Raw genomic sequence first — 20,967 nt, 5'->3', positions numbered from 1 at the left:
TGCTTACAATAGTAGGAATTGGTGACCAGATATTTACGTGCAGCTGAATTATTGCACATTATTTGAAGTTTACATTACAGTTTTCCAAAACATCTTGGGTGGTCTGAGAATGTGCTTTTCTTATTGTTGAAAGTGAGTTTAACTTTGTAGAAATTTAGTCTCCACAGAAGTCTGCACTACATTTACACACAAGAATAACTAATGTAACTTTGAGGAAAAATAAAAAGACATAATCTTGTCTATCCACTGCTGTGGATAACCTAACTAATCAAGCTTTAAGATTTCAAGATGGTCATATGGGAATAAAAGGCTGCCTAGAAGACATGCCTTCAAAATTGTTGAAAAAATATTAACATTAAAAGCTATAGTCCTTTAAATATATTTTTGATTTGACAGTTACAGTTCAGCTTCAGGTCAAACAGTGGGGCAGCGCTGTGTAGATGCGGAGTGTCTCTGAGAGGTTCTTGTGTGTGCAGTTCCCTGTCTCTTTAACTATAAACTACAAATACTCGATGGCACTATATCAGAAAGTTGAATCTATTTGGAGGATGTAACTTCAAACATCTCTACAAAATGGACAGTAAAGTTCATGGGCACTCATGATGACATCATAGTAGGGGGATTTTTAGCCGGAGAGTTTTCATTTAATCAGTTTGACTACAGATTTTTATAGACTGTATATATATAGACCTTATAGACCTCATTCTTCTCCTTGTCTGGACTTTCGAGGAGACGCACTGTGGATGCAGACGTGGGTCATCAGGTTCTAAAGGCTCTGTGGAGTTGCAATAAAGCCACGAGAGTTCATCAAATTGCTTTAATACAAATACAAAAGGAAAAGCTGCAGATAAGCAGATGTAATATTTTAGTTACTATACAGCTTCATTTATTCAGTTAATTTTAAAGTGTGTGCCCATCTTCTCCAAAGAAAATCTCTTAGCAATACGTCACCTTTTTTGGTAATGAGTCATGTTTCTTTATAAGGCTATTACTCGATGGTGCTCTGCCATTTACCTGCTAATAAAGGAGCAGGTCTGTGCACAGGCTGCTATTTAATACATTCACAATAAAAAAACACAGACAAATGTCAGTGAAGCATTCTGCAGGCTGTGAAAGTGTTCTTGCACTTTAACCAAATGTCCTACTGTTAGGTATTTGAGTATGCGGTTCTGTAGAAAAGGCAAAACTGTTTCTTAAATTGAACTTGTAACATTGTCATTTTAATCTCTCTGCTTCTATGAGTTGATTTATTTTTTGTAATTGTGGCTCAGGAGGTAGAGCCGGGGTTGGCGGTTTGATCCCCAGTTCCTCCCGTCTGCATGTTGAAATGCCGTCCTTGAGAGGCATATTCTACTTAAAACCATGTATTTTCGAAACACATTGATTGAAATTGCAGATGTTGATACACATATTAAAAGCCTGTATTAATATTAAATAAACATGAAAACAACCCAAATAAAATTTTAAAAATTTATTTAAATAATTCTGTGCCGCATCCTTATTTCTTCTTGATCTTCTTATCCTTTGCCTTCTTTTTGCCTGGCTTCTCGGCGTTGGCTTTTTTGTAGAGGTAAAGTCCCACCAAGCCGAGCAGAGTGGGCACCAGAGCCAAACACACGAGGGGGAATACGTCGTTGACCATTTTCTGCCACGACGTCTGCTGTGTCAGAGAAACCACCTCCACCTCAAACTCAAGGGCAGCATCACCTAGAACAAGTTCATGTTCAATGTTTTGTCACATCAGCTGTTGATCGGGATTCTCCTTTAATTTTTCACCCATCTACATCATGCACATGTAATAAATGAGGACATGAAATACAAAATAAAATAGATATCAAATAACATCTACAAAAGAAAAATCAGTTAACTTATATCTAACAGAACTGTATATTCTACAGTTGTCTTGTTGTCAACCAAAACCATATTTAATTACTTAAACTAACAAATATTGTCTTATTCTTTTGTGCCATGTACACATTTAAAACAGCCGCACTGGGTGACCCGTTCCTTCATTATGATAAACACTGTAGTTTATTTTGAATCATTCCCACATGCAGCATCTTGGCATACTCACCAGCGTGTATATCAATACGCAGCTGAAAATAGTCCCATACAAATGCACTATTTACTCCAGTTTAAAAAGTGTTTGCTAAAATGTTTGAGTCATGCTGTTTTAGAAAATGACGGACCCTTTTAAAAAAATGAAGCTAACCTCAGACTATCACCTCGTTGGTTTTGGTCTTTTCATGAGATTTGTTGACAGTAATAAAACTTTAGAATAACAGCAGCTGTATGCTTAAAGAATTGTTTAGTGATATTGTGCTGATGTATGTGATCACAGTTGTGTAGAGTTGCTCAGTAAAGTGCAAACACCGATCTTCAGAATGTACAGAACTGGGACTTCCTGCAAATAGATACTGTACTATTGAAACAGAGTTCATTGCGTTCAACACCAATTCGATTTCTGTATGAGATTTAGTTCAGTACCTGGAATCGTAGGAGGGTAACCTTTTTTTCCATATGCAAGGTGAGATGGGATAGTGGCTTTGATTTTTTGCCTGAATGATAGAAAGAGAAATAAAAAACACATTTCTTGAGGAAGTATTTCTCGTATTACACTACAAAACAATAGTGATTGAATTGGTTCATGACTGCATGCAGCTGTTGGAAAGATAATCTATTGCTACGCTCTTTCTTCCAGGTGGTCCTTTAATTTTCACTTACCCTTCACACACGCCAACCAAGCTTTGTTCCAGACCTGATAAGAAAGTCACGCAGAGAAAGTCAATCAGCAAAGCCAGCACATTCCTCCGCCGGCACACAACCGGCTGCAGTTATCTCTCAGATGTAAGCAAATCAAAGTGTCACTAATTAAGCAACACAAAAGGATTTACTGTTCATTTACCGGCAATAACAGTCCTCTTCCCCAGCTCGACCACAAGAGGATCCAGGGATAGTGATGAGTCGATCACCTTTCCATCCATCAGTTTACCCTGTAGATGGTGACATGAAAGAAAGATACTAAGAGAGATTTCATAGCTTGATTTGCTGAAATGTATTTATACTTGAGCCATTTTGATGGATTTGACTCAACATGTAAATAAGACTTTACAAATGATGGACCTGCCAGAACTCTACAGATTTCTAAGCTTAAAATGAGATGTAATGTATCAATTAGTGAGAGTTGCTAGCAGGCAGTGGACAACACCAAGCTTTTCCCTGTTTCCAGTCTTTGTGCTAAGCTAAGCTAACCTGCTGCTGGTTCCAGCTACATATTTAAAAGACAGATATGAAAGTGGGATCTACCTTCTCATCTAACTCTTGGCACTGAAGTAAATTATCCTATTTCCAAAATGGTCAAACAATTTTTTAAATAAGAACGTAAAATTAAGCAATATAGGAAATGTAACAACTATTACAGCGTAGTACTGCCGATCAGCTACGTTCAAAACTCCAATTTATAGCTGTCGTTTGATAATCAAAACTTTCAGTTATCTGATCATTTCTGTAAGACAATCTTTGATTCAGCATAGTTTGCCTCTCCCGTGTTAATAAATCACTAAATCAAAAATTAAAGTTAATTATCAATCAGAAAGCATTCTCAGCCTAACTGGGCTATGAATTGATGCTATATTTGTGGCATGTGCATTGAAGGTCAATCCAATATGTTAAAAATTACAGTTTAGGTCAATTCTCATAAAATAAGAAGTCACATATTATCAGTTCACTTATTTCCTACGTTTGATTCTATATATTCAATTTGAGATTTGATGTAATTTTATTATGTTGTGTTATAATAGTGATATTGTGATTGTATTATTTAATGTATGTATTGCACAATGTATAAACATCTATTCTAATAGCCTATATATATTTAATATGTAGTTGTTATCAATATAAAAACTACTTGAATAAACAATGATCAAAATATATTGGCACTATTTATGTTCATTTGTTCATTCTGTATGCTGTGCATCAGCCCAGTTTGTTCCTCTCATGTATTGCCATTATATTTGAGACACAGAGCAACGTTCTTTTCTTTATTTAGTCTTCTTTAAATATCCCATTTGAAAACCTGTAGTCAACACATTGGCTTACAGCTGTTATATACATGAACTGACATTAAACATTCTGTTGCTGTGCCATGCAGCTTCAATTAATATAAAACTGTGGGTTTTTAAATTCCTGAGGATCAACATGCATGTGGACTGAAAACCACGCGCCTCCAGTGGGCTACTATGCATGCATGGATGAAGTGGTTTGGGTTTATTGCTGACGTGTTGCACCGCCCCATCACTCCATAGTAGCGAGATAAAGCCCACGAGATAGAGCCAAATAAAATACCCCGAAGGACAATAGACCACAATCGATCATATATTCAATCAGAAAGATATTTCTAACAGCTGCTGACCGCAGATCTGTGCGTTGTTCACATATATGCACAAACATAGCGGTACGAGTCCACATGGGTTATGCAGACGGTGCCACATAGACAACAACTGCTTTCGTCAGCGGCTGGGCCGGTTTCCCTACACATTATTATAAAATGTAGCCTGCACGCAGCGGACTGGATTGTTTTATTGGTTTCAACGACATGCGTCTCTGACTTACCGTGTAGTGGATTCGCAGCGTGTCTCCCATCGTGGAAAGTACAGAGCAAGTTTCGGGTTTCACCTTGGGTCAGAAGAGTTAACTGTTAACACCGCTGCATGTATTTGGCACTGGGTGTCATTGTGTTGAGAGCCGCCGCGTTGCTGCAGTAGGCCTGTGACTGTGTAACATCATATGCGTCTCACTCACCAGGGTCTCCACCTGCAGCTCCTCGGCTTCACCGTCCTCTCCCCGCGCGAGTCCACAGGTGAAAGCCGCGAGCAGCAGCAGCAGGAAAACGCTGCTCTTCATTGTAAACTTCTGGAAAACAGCGGCCGTCCAACAACTTCCGTGTAGGCTTCTTCGACACACAGGAGAGAGCTGCGCGCTAGCCTCCGTGTCCAAAAATGGCTCAGCGCCCAGTAATGCTGATGTGTTATAACGGAGTAGCGATAAGGACTCGCGGCCCGTGGACGTTGTCCCAACACCTGGGTCTCCCTGTAGATCCCGCCTCAAAATATTGCGCCAGCATCCCATCAGGCTGCCGGGGGTGAGAAGCGGAAGCGCTATATGGGGGCGCTGCTGCTCCATGTGGGAGACAGTCAGGAGCACACATCCATAGTTAGAGGCTTCTGTGCAGACGCCACGTCGCTGCTGGTCCCTCACCAGCCCTCTGGACCTGACTGCAGACAAACGAAGCGGATAGGGAGCAGGCAGATGATGTTAAATACAGTGATGAAAATATTTACGAAAGCCCATGAGAACTACAATTTCAACATTCAGGGCTAAATAAAAGTTCGGGGCAAAACACATTATTATTGACTACTTATATAGAATTTAGCACTGAAATAGTAATATGTTTGTGGGTGTGCTTTTATCAGCTTTAATTTAAATTGGTTTTAGCAGCAAAGGCAAACAGCCCCACAACTTTCAAATCTTGCTAAACTCTGATTGGTGCATGGCAGTACATTACATCATCTTTTCCCAAATGAGCTGACTTCAAACCCTTCAGAAAAGCAAGACCAGAATAATAAATTAACAACCAGAGCTGTTCTGTGTTTACAGGACCACATTGAGAAGAAAACGTTTTCAGGGCCTTTACAATCTTGTAACAGCATTAAGTCTATGTGAGCTCAAAATATGTAAAACAAAACAAACATTGTGTTGTACAAGGTCGATTAACACATATTCAACTATATGATTCTTATAGATCTGTTATATATAGTAAGACAATTAGATGTTCTCAAAACTGACAGAAATATTGAGATCGATTTATTTCACCTATGAGTCACTCTCATCACTTGTTTTTAGTTTCAGTGTAACGTTCGATCCTTTTAGACAGAAACCCCCAGTGTCTTGTTAACAGGGTCATGAAATGCCAGCGAGTCACATATGAAGCATAGATGTGATAAGAAAATGAAAAAAATATTGCTTAATTAACAGAAGTTTGGAAATGTAAAAACACTATAGGCACATTTCCGAACTACAAGTACACATACCTCTCCAGCAACAACCCAGGAACATGATCATCACACATTTAACAACTTTATGGACTAGTGGACATATGTAGCATTTAATAGCCATGTATTTGTTTGTTTAGAAACCATGGATGTATATCAGAAGAGAAAACTGAATCTCAAACTAAGAGTCATACATGCCAAAGAGATAGACTGCCCAAAATCTGTTGCATTAAAGAAGAGATAGCATGTTTGGCTGCAGACTTCATTTCCCTTTGTCATCTGTGTTGCTGTCGTCCATCAATTTATTTCACTTCCCCTTGCTTTTATTTGCAACAATGACCTGGAAAAACTACAACCAACTGTCTCAAGTCCTCGGTTTGCCAGAAGGAGATTGTGGAAGTATCACCGGACCAGATTGCAGTATTTGTGCCACATGCTCATGCATTAGAAAAAGTTTTCATGCAGAGAAGTTAGTTTGGCAATAAACTCTGTTAGATGGTGCTAACTAAAACAAACTGAGGCTGCTCAGTGATAAATGTGGTGTGATGCCATGCTGCTTGCAGGCTCAAGCACTGTGCTGCTTATTCATGTCTGATTACCGAACCCTGGTGAGCAACTTTGTATGTCAATATTATGCCAAAAAGCATTGTAAATGTGCAGTCAATATAACTTAAATGGCTGAAAGTCATTGTAAATATGGTCAACAACATTAAAACCCTGGCACAGTTTAAGCACTGAAATATAAATAAATGATTCATCTTTGTGTGCAAACCAAAGATAAAACCTGCTTCCTTCCCTTAGATCACAGAAGTGGATATGAGAGTAAATGCTGTTGAAACCCATAGTGTTTGTTATTAAATACCTGCTGGTCCCATCGCCACATTGAACTGCATCAAAATTCTCTTATCGGCTTTAGGATTTACACGATGGAGTCTTTTTACAGCAACAACATGAATAAGGACTATATCACACTGAAATGATCTCTACCATCTATAATACTTTCTATCAATGTTTTATGATCATTTAATGTACTTCAATTTAGAAAATGTACTTTGTTCCTCATTTTTGGATGAAAGTATTGCGCAAGTGTTATGCAACACTGACGACCAAGTCTCCATTTCCTGAAAACTTCACAACTTCACACATAACAGGGACTTTATGTAACAGGGTGTTAGGCTCAGTGGCAATTACATTTATTGCAAATCCAAATGATTTCTTGTCATTTCTCCAGTGAGCACAAAATTGGTCATCTCTTGGAAAACCTGAGCTGGTTTACAATGTTTTAATGAAGGACGCTGGTGAAGCTTCTCAGTATTTGGTATTGTGAGTGTATTGTGAACCCATCCTGCAAATGTACTTTATTTATATTTTTACATTTGCTATGATACAGTAAATAACATTATTGAAAATAAAGTTTCCATTTATATGTTGTCATGGGCAATCATTTAAAAAAGGTATACAGTTATACTAAAGTTTGACAATATGTATTTACTTATATCTTTTAATCTTATGGTATAGCACAAAACTAAATTGGCTCGCATGGAAACTGTAAATGTGAAGCTTAACCTATATGTTTAGGATTTATCTGTTGTTACCAAGGCCGGACTATGCAAAGAGGGACACTGCCATAAGGCCCCAGACCCCCAGAGGCGCCCTTTGATACCACAAATTCCACCTGCAGCATTACTGATATTACCACAGGGCCCAACATAAACTTTTATTGCCCCCTGGTAGTTACTCTGGTGTATACAGTGTGTGTGTGTGTGTGTGTGTGTGTGTTGTGTGTGTGGGGGGGGGGGGGGACGACAGGCCCCACACAAAGGGACACGTCTGTATGTGGACTGGTGGCAGTCTGTGTATGTAATGTATGTATGCAATATGTTATTTGTATTGTATGTATGTTTCCAAGACAAATTTCCTTCGGGACAATAAAGTCTATCTTATCTTATCCCTACAAACGTGGTTCTCAGTCCTCTCAAAACGACTGTCAACAACATTACGGTTTTGGTTTTGGCCTCAAATCTCGCGAGATCTTGTTCACTGCTGAGTTGTCCCCGCAAGGGATATTACAGTGAGACTTTTAGTAGAGGACTACTCGGCTAAGGTAAGTGAGGACACTGGCACCTCCACTAACCCGATAACACACACGCAGGTCCCAGCAGGCGGTTAAATAATGGTGTGTTTGAGGACCGACTCGTGCTGGTTGTTTAGTCTCTGAGTCTCTGGGGTGCCCGCTGAGGTGATAAGCGGATGGATGAATGGGGTGGATCGGGACGGAGGATACGCTAGCTACCGTGGCGTCTCATCGACACGATTAGAGCTAAATTACACTGATAAAGTAGTGCACGACATAATAGATCACGAGGAAACTCTTAACGATAGATGAAATTAAGCGTTAATCTTTATCTAAAGTGTAGAGATGTGCGGGGCCGATGTAACGGAAACGGTTAATAACGGTAGTATAGCCGTTAACGTTAACGGCTAATAACGGTCGTATAGCCGTGACGTTACCTTAATGTTACCTTAGCATCTCCGGCTAGAGGTTAACGTGACTTGAGTCACCCCGGAGCTGAATTAACATAATCAGGCGGCCGGCATATCGTGTCCCTGTTCGCACGTAAATCACCACTTTAAGAGCTCATGTTTAAAAACCTGTAAACCCACCTGTGAGCGGAGAGGAGCTGGTGTCAGCCTGTGACAAGTGTGGCGATCCTCTTCAGCACCATGGACAGCTAGCCCCAAGTTTATCTTCTATTTCAGTCTGTGCATTCTCTGAATCCCTCACTGGTTTGGTGGGATGCTCAAGTCAATGCACATTATATATAAATATATATATTATTAAAAAATATACAAATGGGCATCAGTGGAGCTTTTATGCTCTGTTGACAACCATAACTGCAAAAAGATTTTTGGCCTCTTGATATTCAGAGTGGATAACTAGACTGCAGACTCCTCGTGAAAAAGTGTTCTTCTTGTCCCCGTTTGAGTCCAGGTGGCTTTGGGGTTGGAGTTGAGACTGATTGTGTTTAAGCCCGGCCTCGTAATGTAGGACATTGTGCATGTGCTCCGAGGGCTTGGCGTTGTTGCAGGATAACATTTGAAGGAGTCTGAACAGATTGTGCTGCAGCCTGGAGTCATGGCACTGACATGCATCTCCTCCGCCCGCTCTGTGACAATGACCGTGGGCCGTTAGCATAGCTTGCACACCTGGTGTGCATGTATAAGGGAGAGTTTCTGGCATAGTGGTGCAGTCTTTTCACAAAAGGCAAAAGGTGAGCTGGAGCATTCGCTTACGCCTTACAGACAGGTTAGCTTATAAATGATCCTCTCTTTCTTCCAACGTGTTTGTGGTTTAGAACAGCATCCTTCATTGGATTTTGTTTATCTTGCAAAACCGGAACGCACATAAAAGTATCACTAAATAGTTATTTCTTCTGTTCCCTTTTCAGCCCTCCTTTATAATCTATCCCTGCTGGACGAGTCTAACATTCGCAGAAAGGCATCTGTAATCACGACTGTAGCCACACACTGATATTTAAGAACTTCATCTGAATCATGGGGAACATTTTCGGGAGTTTGCTGAAGAGCCTCATAGGGAAGAAGGAGATGAGGATCTTGATGGTGGGGCTCGATGCTGCAGGAAAAACAACAATCCTCTACAAGCTCAAACTGGGGGAAATAGTCACCACCATCCCAACCATTGGTAGTTGCACAGTCAAAATTACATATTGCCATGCACACCAATGAGTGGACCACCATGTTTGCTTTACACGTTGTGTGACCCTGCGCTTGTTTTCAGGGTTTAACGTGGAGACGGTGGAGTACAAGAACATCAGCTTCACTGTGTGGGATGTGGGTGGGCAGGACAAGATTCGCCCCCTCTGGAGACACTACTTTCAGAACACACAGGGTGAGAAGAGCTGATCAAAGGGTAACTCCGGCAAATTTCCCATTATTCTCCAGAAAATAATGTATTTTGTTTGTTCCGCTCGCTGTTTCAGGTCTAATCTTTGTGGTGGACAGTAACGACAGGGAGCGTGTGAACGAAGCGCGAGAGGAGCTGATGAGGATGCTGGCTGAGGACGAACTGAGAGATGCGGTCCTCCTTGTGTTTGCCAACAAACAGGCAAGAAACCACAACTGCTCTGCATGTATACACACATATTATAGACAGTACATATGCATTAATACACAACAGGGTTATAGTGGAGCATCAACCCAAATAAACCCACCTCTTAGTATCTTTGAGATAAAAAGCTACTTCAAGCTGATTATTTGTGATTCAAATTTAAAGACCATATTAACTTTAGAAATACTATAGGTGAGTGATGGAAAAAGCTGCTCTGGCTTACAATCCTCTGTCAGTTTTTGTACATATTGAACAAGTACGATACAATATGTTAATTAGTGAGCTTCAGTGGCGCTGGTTGGCAGATGTTACCTTTGGACAGAGCCAGGCTAGCTAAGCTGTCCGCCTGCAGGCTGAAGCTTCATATTCACCACACAGACATGAGAGTGGGATCAATTTGATCATCAAACTCTCATCAAGAAAGCAAATAAATGTAGTTCCCAAAATATAACACTATACCTTTAAAGTTTACCTTTCCATTTTCCATTGTATAACTGTGGGTACATTAGTAAGTCTGCAGATGAGAGTTTCATTTTCAATTAATCTACCGATTACTTTTTGGATTCATTGATTAAGTGTTGGTCTATAAAATGTTAGAAAATAGTGAAAAATGCCCTCCACAATTTCACAGAGCTCAAGGTGATGACTACAAACGACTTGTTTGGTCTGAAGAACCATCAAATATCCAAAGATGCTTAATTTACTACTATACAACAAATAAAAGCAGCGAATCTTCACATTCAAAAAGCTGAAACTAGACCACATTTGGCAGATTTCCTTTAAAAAATGATTAAAACGATTGGTGTCAATAGAATGATCAATTCATTTACTTCACATATGCATAGAGGTGCGCACATACATCCATAGTAAATGCATACTTTAACACAAACAACAAAAGAAGACATCGGCTGCCTTCAGGGTCTCGCTGATCCTTGGTTTTTCACACTCTCTCCTCACTGAACACTTTAACAGGACTTACCGAACGCCATGAATGCTGCCGAGCTCACAGACAAGTTGGGCTTACACTCCCTGCGTCACCGCAACTGGTACATCCAGGCCACCTGCGCCACCAGCGGCGACGGCCTCTACGAGGGCCTCGATTGGCTGGCCAATCAACTCAAGAACAAGAAGTGAGAAGAAAACTGGAACAAGCTTCCAAACCCGTCCAAGTTTTTACTTGTTTTGGGAATGGGGGCGGGAGTTAGGTACAGGGGATTTCATCAATAGGTGAAAAGCAAGATTCTGGGTTTAACGGGAGATTTTAGGCTTTAATTTTCAGTCTGTTGCGGTTCCCTTCTTTAAAGCAGATTCTCATATACTTCATATTTAACCACTCACGCACACACACACACACACACGAAAAACACACACACACACACACATACTAAATGTAAGCAATCACAGCAGACACTTGCTTTTCCTGTGTCCACCTATTGTCCTTAGGTGCAATGTACTGTATGTTCGTCTCTAGGTGCTGTACCACGTTGTGTGTGACTCCACTGAGTCAGCAATGAGTCAAATGTGACTTTTTGTTGATGTATGTCTTTCAACTGTCAGTCCTCCATACAAAGAACTCATCTGTGTCAGTTGCACTTCCTGTTTTTTTTGTTGTTGTTTTTTTGATAACAGAGCCATGTTTGGGAACAATCACAGCTGGCCGATTTGAATGTGTGAGCAATGCTGAGGCACTTACTCAGATAAAGTGTGTGAGCGTGCCCACAAACTGTATGTGTTTGTGCAAGCGGCCCAGTCAGTATTAATCATGAAAAAGACAACAGGACTGGAGTTTCCGCTGTCACACGTCCTCTTACTGCCTCATTTTGAAAATCTTTTGATATCTGTGGCGTGTTTTTACTCCCTACGTGGCAACCCCAAGCATTGAAGCCGCCCTTTTTAAATATCTGAAAACGCACAACACGCTCTCGACCGCCTGAGCTGCATGCATCCTGGTTGATCTCGCTGGCATTGTTGCATACTTTTCCATCCTCGGAGATGCATGCATGTTGACGCTGTTTGTGGATTCTCTCTAGCTGCCCTCATCGTGTTCTGCATTTAGTTGTTAACATGCGCTAGGTACAGTATAGTCAGCTTTATGGTCTTTTTAACGTGAAAGCAGTAAACAAAACACAACACTCATGACCTGCACAGCTGTTGCTTGTCTGCCTTCACGTGGGTCCGTACGAGTACTCAAACTGCATCAGGTTGCTCTCGCTTTCTGTGTTTTTGTCTCAGACTTGTATATCGGGGGGGGGGGGATAACTTTATGTTACTGAATGTGAATATTGTTGATGAATCTATAAATGACTGTAATATTTATTTGACATGCATATTCCTTTATTTCTGTGATAATTATGTGAATGAAAGCAGGGTAAGCAGACCAATTAATTCATCAGCACATCCTTGACTCGCTTCTGAACAGCAGACGAGTTACTGCGTCACCACTGATACCAGCAAAATCCTCAGACTTCTGATAAATAGAACAACTTCTTGTGTGCTATACATGGGTACTACTACTCATATACCAGTGACAGTACAACATACTCTAAATATACTCCAAGTTATGAGTACATTGTTCATATTCGCAAGATATGTTAATCATGATTTGGATCATTTGTTTTTTGTGGCCTTATAGTGATAACTTTATTTGATTTCTTCTCAGCTTGTTCGGTTCTGATTTTGAGTCACATATATTGATCTGTACTGAATGATTTACAGCTTTATTTCTCTACGCTGTCAAAAGACGATGTTTGCACCACAGTTTAAGATGATTAGGCAAAAGTTTTGTCCTTTTTTCTGCCTTCATTCATATTTGGTGGTAGATTTCTTTGGTTTTCTTTTGGGTGTTTAAAACATTGATGTAGACTGTCTGTGAAACAATGATAATCAGTGCGAACAAAAAACAACTTGATGATTCACTACCGTTATAGTTACACAAGTAGATTTTTTTTTTTAAAAACGGTGAAAACTATGTTTCAATGCTGAATGCAAGGAGACATCTGTATGTCAACAAACAAAATCCTGATATATTAAAAATAAACCCATTTTCTCTATGAGCTGTCTCGTGAACTGTGAGTGAGTGTTTGTGATGGATTTCGTATTTCCATCTTAAATCCATGTTCACAAGTGACTGAAAAGGTGGAGAAGATCTGTCTGTGACAAGCTGCCACCAGAAGAGGGCAGGCTTTAGCAACGGTTTATGTTGTGGTTCACAGCATCAAGAGCTGTGTCTACATTTCATAAATCAAAGTAGTGGCTAAATTATCTGTTTGACCCTCTTTATCATCTCAAAAAAACATACTCAACATTGTTTTATCGATAGCAGTGGGGTCGCTGGGACCCCAAACAATGAGGAAGTAAAGCCAATCTCAACAAAACTCACAGGTTGAAAGGGAAACACCAGTATTTTACTGGCTGTGTCCTTAAAGTGGGCTGTTTTTAGTCCAAGAAATAAATAACAAATTTGCCCTCCAAAATTTTTTTCAGGCAGAGTGGAGTTTACTGTTAGAAAACACCTTTTCAGACCAACATGAGAAACTGTGGAACATGCAAATGTTTTTAAATTAAACAGCTTTTAAAAAACTGTTTTGAATAAAGTATTGAAACACATCCAAACACATTCATAGAATTTCCTGGTCTGTGGGACGGCTGTTTGGAATAATTGCCCCAGTATTTCTGGGTTCTTGACGATGGCCATGTCTTGTCATTTTTCTGGCAGTTTTTTTTTTTTTATCATTTTGCAACTTGCAGAGTATGTTTTTGGCAACCATGGGTTTCAGTCATACTTCATTCCCCATCAGTCTGCTGAAATAACATTTACTGTAAGTAGAAAAGCACATTTGGGTCAAGTAGACTTAGTTCCTGTTTACCTGTTGCTGCTTATAATTTGTAGGACACACGCGAGGAACACGCTCATCATAATAACAGATCCCTGACAAATGCTGAATGTTCCATTCTGTGTGCGTGTGTGTGTGTGTGTGTGTGTGTGTGTGTGTGTTCTTTGCTACTTTTTTATTGAGAATAAAAGTGCAGAGAGTACAGACTGACCACTTGTGATGTTTACAATCTTTTTGTGTGTCCCTGAGTTTCCTCTGCTCCTCAGCAGGCTGTTTCTATCAGGACATTTTCCTTTCAGAATGGCTTCCTGGTAGTGGTCAAATATTAACCATTTTGAATGCACTCTTTACATTTCAAATAACTGACTGGAAAAGAAGTAGATGACTCTTTCTGGTGAACTGGAGACATTTTCTTGTCAGATGTATAATTCTATGGAATTAAACCTGTTTAGATGGAGAAGTTTGTTTTGCTTGCGTGTGTGTGTGTTTGTGTGACAGAGAGACCGGGGCTGCAGGCAGAGCCAGTTTCTACCGAGCAGTTCAGCTGGCTCCCCCACTCTTACAGGCGGACGATGTTTGCATGAAGCTTGAGTGATAAACTGACACGATGACATGTGATAAGATGGCTGGCTTCAGGAAGAGCACTTCCTGCTGCGCAACTTGACTTGGTTTATAATACTCACATGTCAAGCAATTAGCTGATAGTGATAACTCGTTAAATTAGTCCGAAGTACATCAGTAAGATCATGCAGCAATAGAATGATACAGCAATAAAATCAATCTTATATTACCAGGGCACCAGCAAAAAGGAGTGGAGGGGTCAAAGCTCGATCGTTAACACAACAGATGTATGAAATGCTCCTGAGGATCAACAGTGACAGAGTGACTTATACAAAGGAGCAGGTGGATAACAGATATTTTTTAATTTGTTGTCTTTTTTAGAGGACAGTGCTAGAATAGGTGTATTTTTTTTTCTTCAGGGTGGTACAAATGGTCCATTCTTTATTGTTTGGTTATGAGGGGGAATGAGGAAGTGACTCACCTGTTCTGATAATAATATGTCGACACGGTATTTGCATTTTCACAGTCATTGAGCACAAAAATGTGTAGAGTTAAAATTTAGTGGACACAATGTTCATTAAATGTATGACAAATGCAGAATAAAGGGGGAAATGTCACCCCTGCACAGCTTCACCCACGCTGCTGTAAAGGTTTTTCTGCACATCAAGTCTGAGAATCAGTGCAGTTTTTTGAGAACAAATGTCATACTTTGTCAGAGGTTTCCAAATGCATGGTCATTTTAGATGCTGGTACCAAAAATCATGCTCATGATAAGACATGCCTCTTTCTGAGCTCAAAGTGCAGTGTAATCACAATGTTCTTGGTTTGATTGTGACCTTTGCTGGAGATCATCCCACTTAATCTCCGTCCACATCGCCCATCTTAACAGTCAAACTTTCAAATAAAGGCAAAATGCTCCACCATCACATTGTTGGGAAAGCTCTGCTGTGTAATGGACACAATTTCTATCTTGGTGGGACTGTACAACCTACAAACTGCACACACAACAAGTTGCAGTATTTTTTTGGTATTTTTCCTGTTTGGAAGATGTACTTCTAAATTATTTCCCTCCTCTTGGTTTTGTTCTGGATCGTCCCAGAACTCAACTTAAAATAAAATGAGATATGAGTGTTTGTTGTCTTTGTCTCTTAACTTTACTCCTGAGGTCATCCCTCACGCTTTCTTACTGATGTTTCTTTGAATGTTATTTCTGTTTTGTAAATTCTAGTTTGCTGGTAATTCTACTTTTGTCCTGTCTGTGTAATATGACATGCTTTTATTGTGAAGCACTTTGTAGGCCAACTTTTGTTTGGAACATTGCTAAATAACTTACTTTACTGCAGACCCGCTGTGCAATATAACATCCAAAGCCTTCCTCATCCAAACTATTTGGCCTTGCATGAACATCTAAAGAATGATTCATATTTTTATTTTACAAAATAAGTCCTACAAACTGTTTCCATCCACAATATCGATCAATAAACCTAAATCAACTATAGGAAAAACATTATTGAAGACTGACACCTGCCCTGAATGTATCCATTCATGTGTTTCATGGCCAAAAAGCATCGTCATTTCCCTGGATGTGGAAGAATGACACTCAGCCACTGAATCTTCCAGGTTGTGTAAGTGCTGTGCAGGCAGGCCCTCCCACTTAAATCAGTGTCAGAGAAACAGACGGTCCCACCGCTGATTGGCTCCGCGCTGAGCTCCAATCATTGAGCTGTAGTGATTCCTCTCACACGAGATGAAGCGGACAGCTCGTAAAGTTACGGCTCAGTTAAATGTCAAACAGAGAAAACACCAACAGGTTTTCACTATAGGGTGGATTTCCGTCTTCATTTGAATACTGGAAGAAAGCGAAGGAAAGGAATAAGAAAGACGATTGTTGTTTCTCAATGGACTCTATCGGATTGAAAGGACCGAGCACGATTTTCGATGCGAAAAGGACAAACGTCTTCTTATTAATGTGATGGAAATGTTTGTTTAAAACGTCACCAGCTTGGAAATTTGAGTGAGGATGACCGTCCTCACGAGGAAGGTGCAACAGGTGCTGTGCGTCCTGTTGCCGTTTGCTCTCCAACTCTGCAGTGCGCAGACACAAGGAGGTGGGCTCACAAACTCTCTCTCTCACACACACACACACACACACACACACACACACACACACGCACACACACACTCATATTTTCTGTACAGCATCATCCTTTTTTTTATTCTCAAATTTCCCAGAATATATTTGATAAATCCCTCCGAACACCTGGATTAGAGTTGCTCTCTAGCCTGCTGACAAACACCTGTCCTACCTCACAAACCACGCACGAGAACCTGTTCCGCACACGTACAACTTGTTTGCTGTGAGTCACCCGCACCTCTCCCACGACTCTGTGTGGGCTTTATCATGTTTGACTCAATTGTTTCAAGGCTTTGCGACAGAGGAGCCCAACCTTACACCGCCTGTTGACTGACAACCACAGTCAGCCCAATAGAGATTTCCTTTCAAATAAAAAATAAAAATGCTCTCTGTAAAAGTGTAAATCTCCTTTAGAGTAAGTATTCTGATTTACTAGTTAAGTAAAAGTATACTACAATATAAAAAAATAAATAATAATAATCAAAAGTCGAAAGTGCATACTTAGCAGTTTGCAAAGGAGCAAAACCTCACAATTGAGAGGCTGCAACTTAGTAATGTTTTGTTGCCAACAATGACTCAAATAAATGTAGCTAAATAACAAGTGTAATATACTTCCCTCTGAAATAGTGAAGTGGAAAGTAACATAAGATGGAAATCCTCCATTTCACCAAGATTGCACTTTAATAAAGATCTCCATTAAATGTATTGACCTGATGCATTTGAGGCAGAGAGAGGGGTGTTGTGATTTGAATCCCAGCAAGACTCTGTGAACTTTGACCTCGTGCTATTGTTGCAGTCACCTGGCTGCAGGTGAATCGAGTGGTGCTCTGATTCAGAGAAGAGCTATGTGAACATGAGATCATCGATGCTTAGGCCGCTGATGCTCAGGTGACAAAGCCTCTGGCACCTGAGGTAAAAACAGTATTATAAAAAAATACAGTTTGATCACATGAGAAGGAAGATTTTTTTTATTTAAAATTTTTTAAATTTGTAAGAGGTTCTGTACTGTACTGGATGCTGTAAATGCATTCTGAAATTCATAACAAAGTATAAAACACAAGTTAAAACATAAGTTAACTTTATATTGAAGAGGAGCATTGATGCAAACCTTGATTGAAACATTTGCTTGTTCAGAGTTAGTAATGTCCATAAACTAATGACATTTCAGTAGTTTCTCCCATCAGTCCTGCTCTTTAAGCCAGTTGTTAAACAGGATTTTGTTGTGCAGTAACCATGTAGTTCTGAAAGTCATTGCTGTTGTTATGTAGATGTAGGTGTACCTGTACTCCAAACATTTGATGAACATATCTGTTGTAATATGAGGTTAATTGGCCAACCATACTAAAATGAAATAACCAATTGTAATATAGTTTTTTTGTGTGTTTGGACTCGTGGTGTCTTTTTAGGTTAAACTTCAAAGCCAGTTGTAATTTTAGATCCTCACTGCACTTTTCTGCAGGAATCAAGTGTTTGATTATTAAGTGAAAATGCTTTTCAAAACACACAAACACACATTACACAAACATGTTCACGTTGTAAACAAATAACACAGGCATAGCTCATTTGTAGCACTTTCATTTTCAAATACAGTTGTTGTGCCAACAGGAAGTGAATTCGTATTCTAAAAATACTATCATGACAAAATAACGCATAGGTCATGTCTCTTTAAATGTGAGATGTTTCAGAGGGGGCTCATGCATCAGTGTAAAATTTGATTTCATATCTTTTAAGAAAACAACAATAGGTGGTGCCTCTTTAAAGTGCTTCTGTACATTTACAGGTGTGACATCCAAATAACCGACCCGTCAAAAAGCAAATATGCTGCCGCTCCTCTTAGCAAAGCATGATGTTAAGTAACTCTCTGTGTCTGCCTTAGTCTGTTCATCAAAGTCCTGCATGTTGGGAACACACAAAATGAATCTTTCTGTTCTCAGGTGCTCAAGTGTCTTTGTGTTTGCGAGTATGTCTGTGTGTGTGTGTGTGTGTGTGTGTGTCTGTGTGTGTGTGTGCGCACGCTCACTTCTGAGGTATGCAGTAATCTCTGGCACATTCTGTGCCAAGTTTCTGTTTACCTCAGCCATCATCTCAACTGCTTTATTGAGCTTGTTTATCTCCTCCTCCCTCTTTTCTTTTCTTTCTCTCCCTCTCTTCTTTCTGAAAAAAAAACAGCTGAACCTGATCCGTGTTGTGTTTTCGTCATGTGTTGGGTTTCACTTTAGTGCCGAGGACAATGAGTCCATCTTGCTTTGAGTTCATGTCCTGTATATGATAGTTAGTGATGGAATAAGTACGAAGGCAGACAGTCTGTGTCTGAAAAGAGTGAGGAGACACACAGAGCGTGAAGTGTCAGTACAGACAGCAAGATGCTTCTTAATGCACTCAGACACACTCTTTCAAAACAGGGCCATTGTGTGCATGTGCGTGTGTAAATGTGTGTGTGTATTAACTCTGAACCCTCCACCCCATTCCTTTTTTCTCCATCATCCATCTGCTAACACTGAAAGTCCTCCTTCGACAGAAAAAAACTCACTCAGCCTGTTGAGATTCCCGGCTGCTAGCTCGTGCATCGTCTGTATGGTTTGCAACACACTGTATTGCATGTGTGCACACCGGTTTGTCCCCCTCTGCAGTGGGTTGTGCTTGAACTGTATGCATACTCTACATACTGTGTGGCGTTTGGAAGGTTCTTGAACATACGTGCGCAGATGTTCTCGAGTATTTCCCAACAGGCCATTCAAAGGGTGTAGAGTCAACAGCAGCAAGCCATCCACTGATAGCTTAAGGTGGGGTTGATAAAAAGCTTCACCCTTGAGCAGCTCATGAACTGACATCATTTCAATCGAATGGCTTTTAATGAGCAAAAGTTTCTGAAAGCACGTTAGTCATTGCAACCCATTGTGATAACACTGACATGAAGCAAACTGGGGCATCTAATATAAAGAAATGGCCTATGCTACAGCATGCATAGCGAATGTTAAAGAGATAATGTCATGTGTCATTAAAGGCGTGCTCCAGTGATTTTAGTTGTGTAAAGTCGATAGACTTGAAAGAAACAGATTTAAAAAGACATGGTCACAACTGAGGCTGAGATAGCCCAACACACTTCTCTTAATGCAACTCATTAGTCTTTAGTTATGCTGTATGTATGTTATATAAAGACCATTATTTCGAGTTGTTTCTGACAGCTACGATGTCTCCTGTTGGTGAAAAGAACAGAGAATTGACATCAAACTGATGGGAAATATCTGCAAAGCCACCATTGCTGTTATATCTAAATCATATATTAAAGGAATAGTTGTTGAACTATTTCTCACACACTTTATTCAACCAATTTAAAGGAGCTATACACTGTTTGTATCAGGGTTCCCTTGTTAAGACACAATTAACTATATGATACAGTGCGTTGAAATTGCTTAATTTTGAATATTGGTGTGATGTGATTACAAGACTTTTGGAATAATGCAGTCAAGCCCCCAAATCAGAATAACTGTTTTTCTGTTGTTCCCATTGTTTTTGACTTGGCATGAATGCACCATTTGACCCTGTCTGCCGAGGAAATGCTAAGATGGTTCAAACTCCATGCCCCCAGTTTGAAACACTTTCTGTTATCTAAGTTTAGTCCTCTTAAATCCAGATCACCCATACAGGCTTATTTTCTTAGACTTTAAAAAGCTCCCTCCAGAGACACAACAGACATTATAGTAGTACTCCTCCTTACAAGTGAACTCATCTTAGTGCATAAAATCAGTGGGGATTCTCTTTAAAGGGTCAGTTCACCCAAATCACACAAAAACATATCTTCCACTTCCCACATAGCCACACTGACATGACACGCGTACACATTATTAAGATATCTACCTCCGAGCCTCCTGCCTCCACTCCCACAACACTGAACGTGAATTGTTACATTTAAAGAAGCAGCTCGTCATCCTAGGAACAATGTTCTGATTATTCTCGATAATCCACAGATGCCACTATTATGAGTAAGACGTTATTTCTGGAAAGAAAGCCTTGCGTAAAATAATCAAAATTCCATTCAATACAGGACTTTTCTAGATAAAAAACTAAATTATTTGCACGACTAGACACCATGCAATGTGTGTTTTGTGATTGAGTGAACTGACCCTTTAGTATAATTGGTACAGAGCCAGTTCCTCTGAACGCGATGTTCTCAATAACACAATAAGGTGACTCTTATCAGGACTTTATGGACGTTTGCATCTCTCTCTCTCTCTCTCTCTCTCTCTCTCTCTCTCTCTC

General features: G+C 40.0%; 3 protein-coding genes across 3 annotated transcripts in view; 2 read left to right on the top strand and 1 right to left on the bottom strand.

Moving 5' to 3' along the window:
* Window positions 1-803: 803 nt before the first annotated feature.
* fkbp11 (FKBP prolyl isomerase 11) lies at window positions 804-8,823 on the bottom strand. The gene is made up of 7 exons (XM_031849005.1): window positions 8,715-8,823; window positions 4,801-5,273; window positions 4,612-4,674; window positions 2,906-2,993; window positions 2,725-2,758; window positions 2,488-2,558; window positions 804-1,707 (listed from the first exon to the last, which is right to left on the bottom strand). Exons 2-7 carry the CDS (start codon window positions 5,179-5,181, stop codon window positions 1,499-1,501), a joined length of 846 nt encoding a protein of 281 aa, XP_031704865.1. The 5' UTR covers window positions 5,182-5,273; window positions 8,715-8,823; the 3' UTR covers window positions 804-1,498.
* Window positions 8,066-13,232, top strand: LOC116384399 (ADP-ribosylation factor 3-like). Its single transcript, XM_031849019.1, has 5 exons — window positions 8,066-8,154; window positions 9,500-9,753; window positions 9,850-9,960; window positions 10,052-10,176; window positions 11,152-13,232. The coding sequence occupies exons 2-5, from the start codon at window positions 9,606-9,608 to the stop codon at window positions 11,311-11,313; spliced, it is 546 nt and encodes a 181-aa protein (XP_031704879.1). The 5' UTR covers window positions 8,066-8,154; window positions 9,500-9,605; the 3' UTR covers window positions 11,314-13,232.
* A 3,074-nt stretch (window positions 13,233-16,306) lies between these two features.
* The window catches only part of erbb3a (erb-b2 receptor tyrosine kinase 3a), a 17,558-nt gene continuing 12,897 nt past the window's right edge, over window positions 16,307-20,967 (top strand). The window contains exon 1 of the mRNA XM_031846290.1: window positions 16,307-16,681. Coding sequence (XP_031702150.1) covers window positions 16,594-16,681 — 88 coding nt within the window. The 5' untranslated portion in view covers window positions 16,307-16,593. The remainder of the gene's footprint in view (window positions 16,682-20,967) is intronic.

The sequence above is a fragment of the Anarrhichthys ocellatus genome, unplaced genomic scaffold (assembly GCF_004355925.1).
Source record: "Anarrhichthys ocellatus isolate YVR2014 unplaced genomic scaffold, GSC_Weel_1.0 scaffold1, whole genome shotgun sequence".
NCBI classification, from domain to species: domain Eukaryota; kingdom Metazoa; phylum Chordata; class Actinopteri; order Perciformes; family Anarhichadidae; genus Anarrhichthys; species Anarrhichthys ocellatus.
The sequence above is the reverse complement of the archived record's forward strand: the minus strand, read 5'-3'. Positions and strand labels throughout refer to the sequence as shown.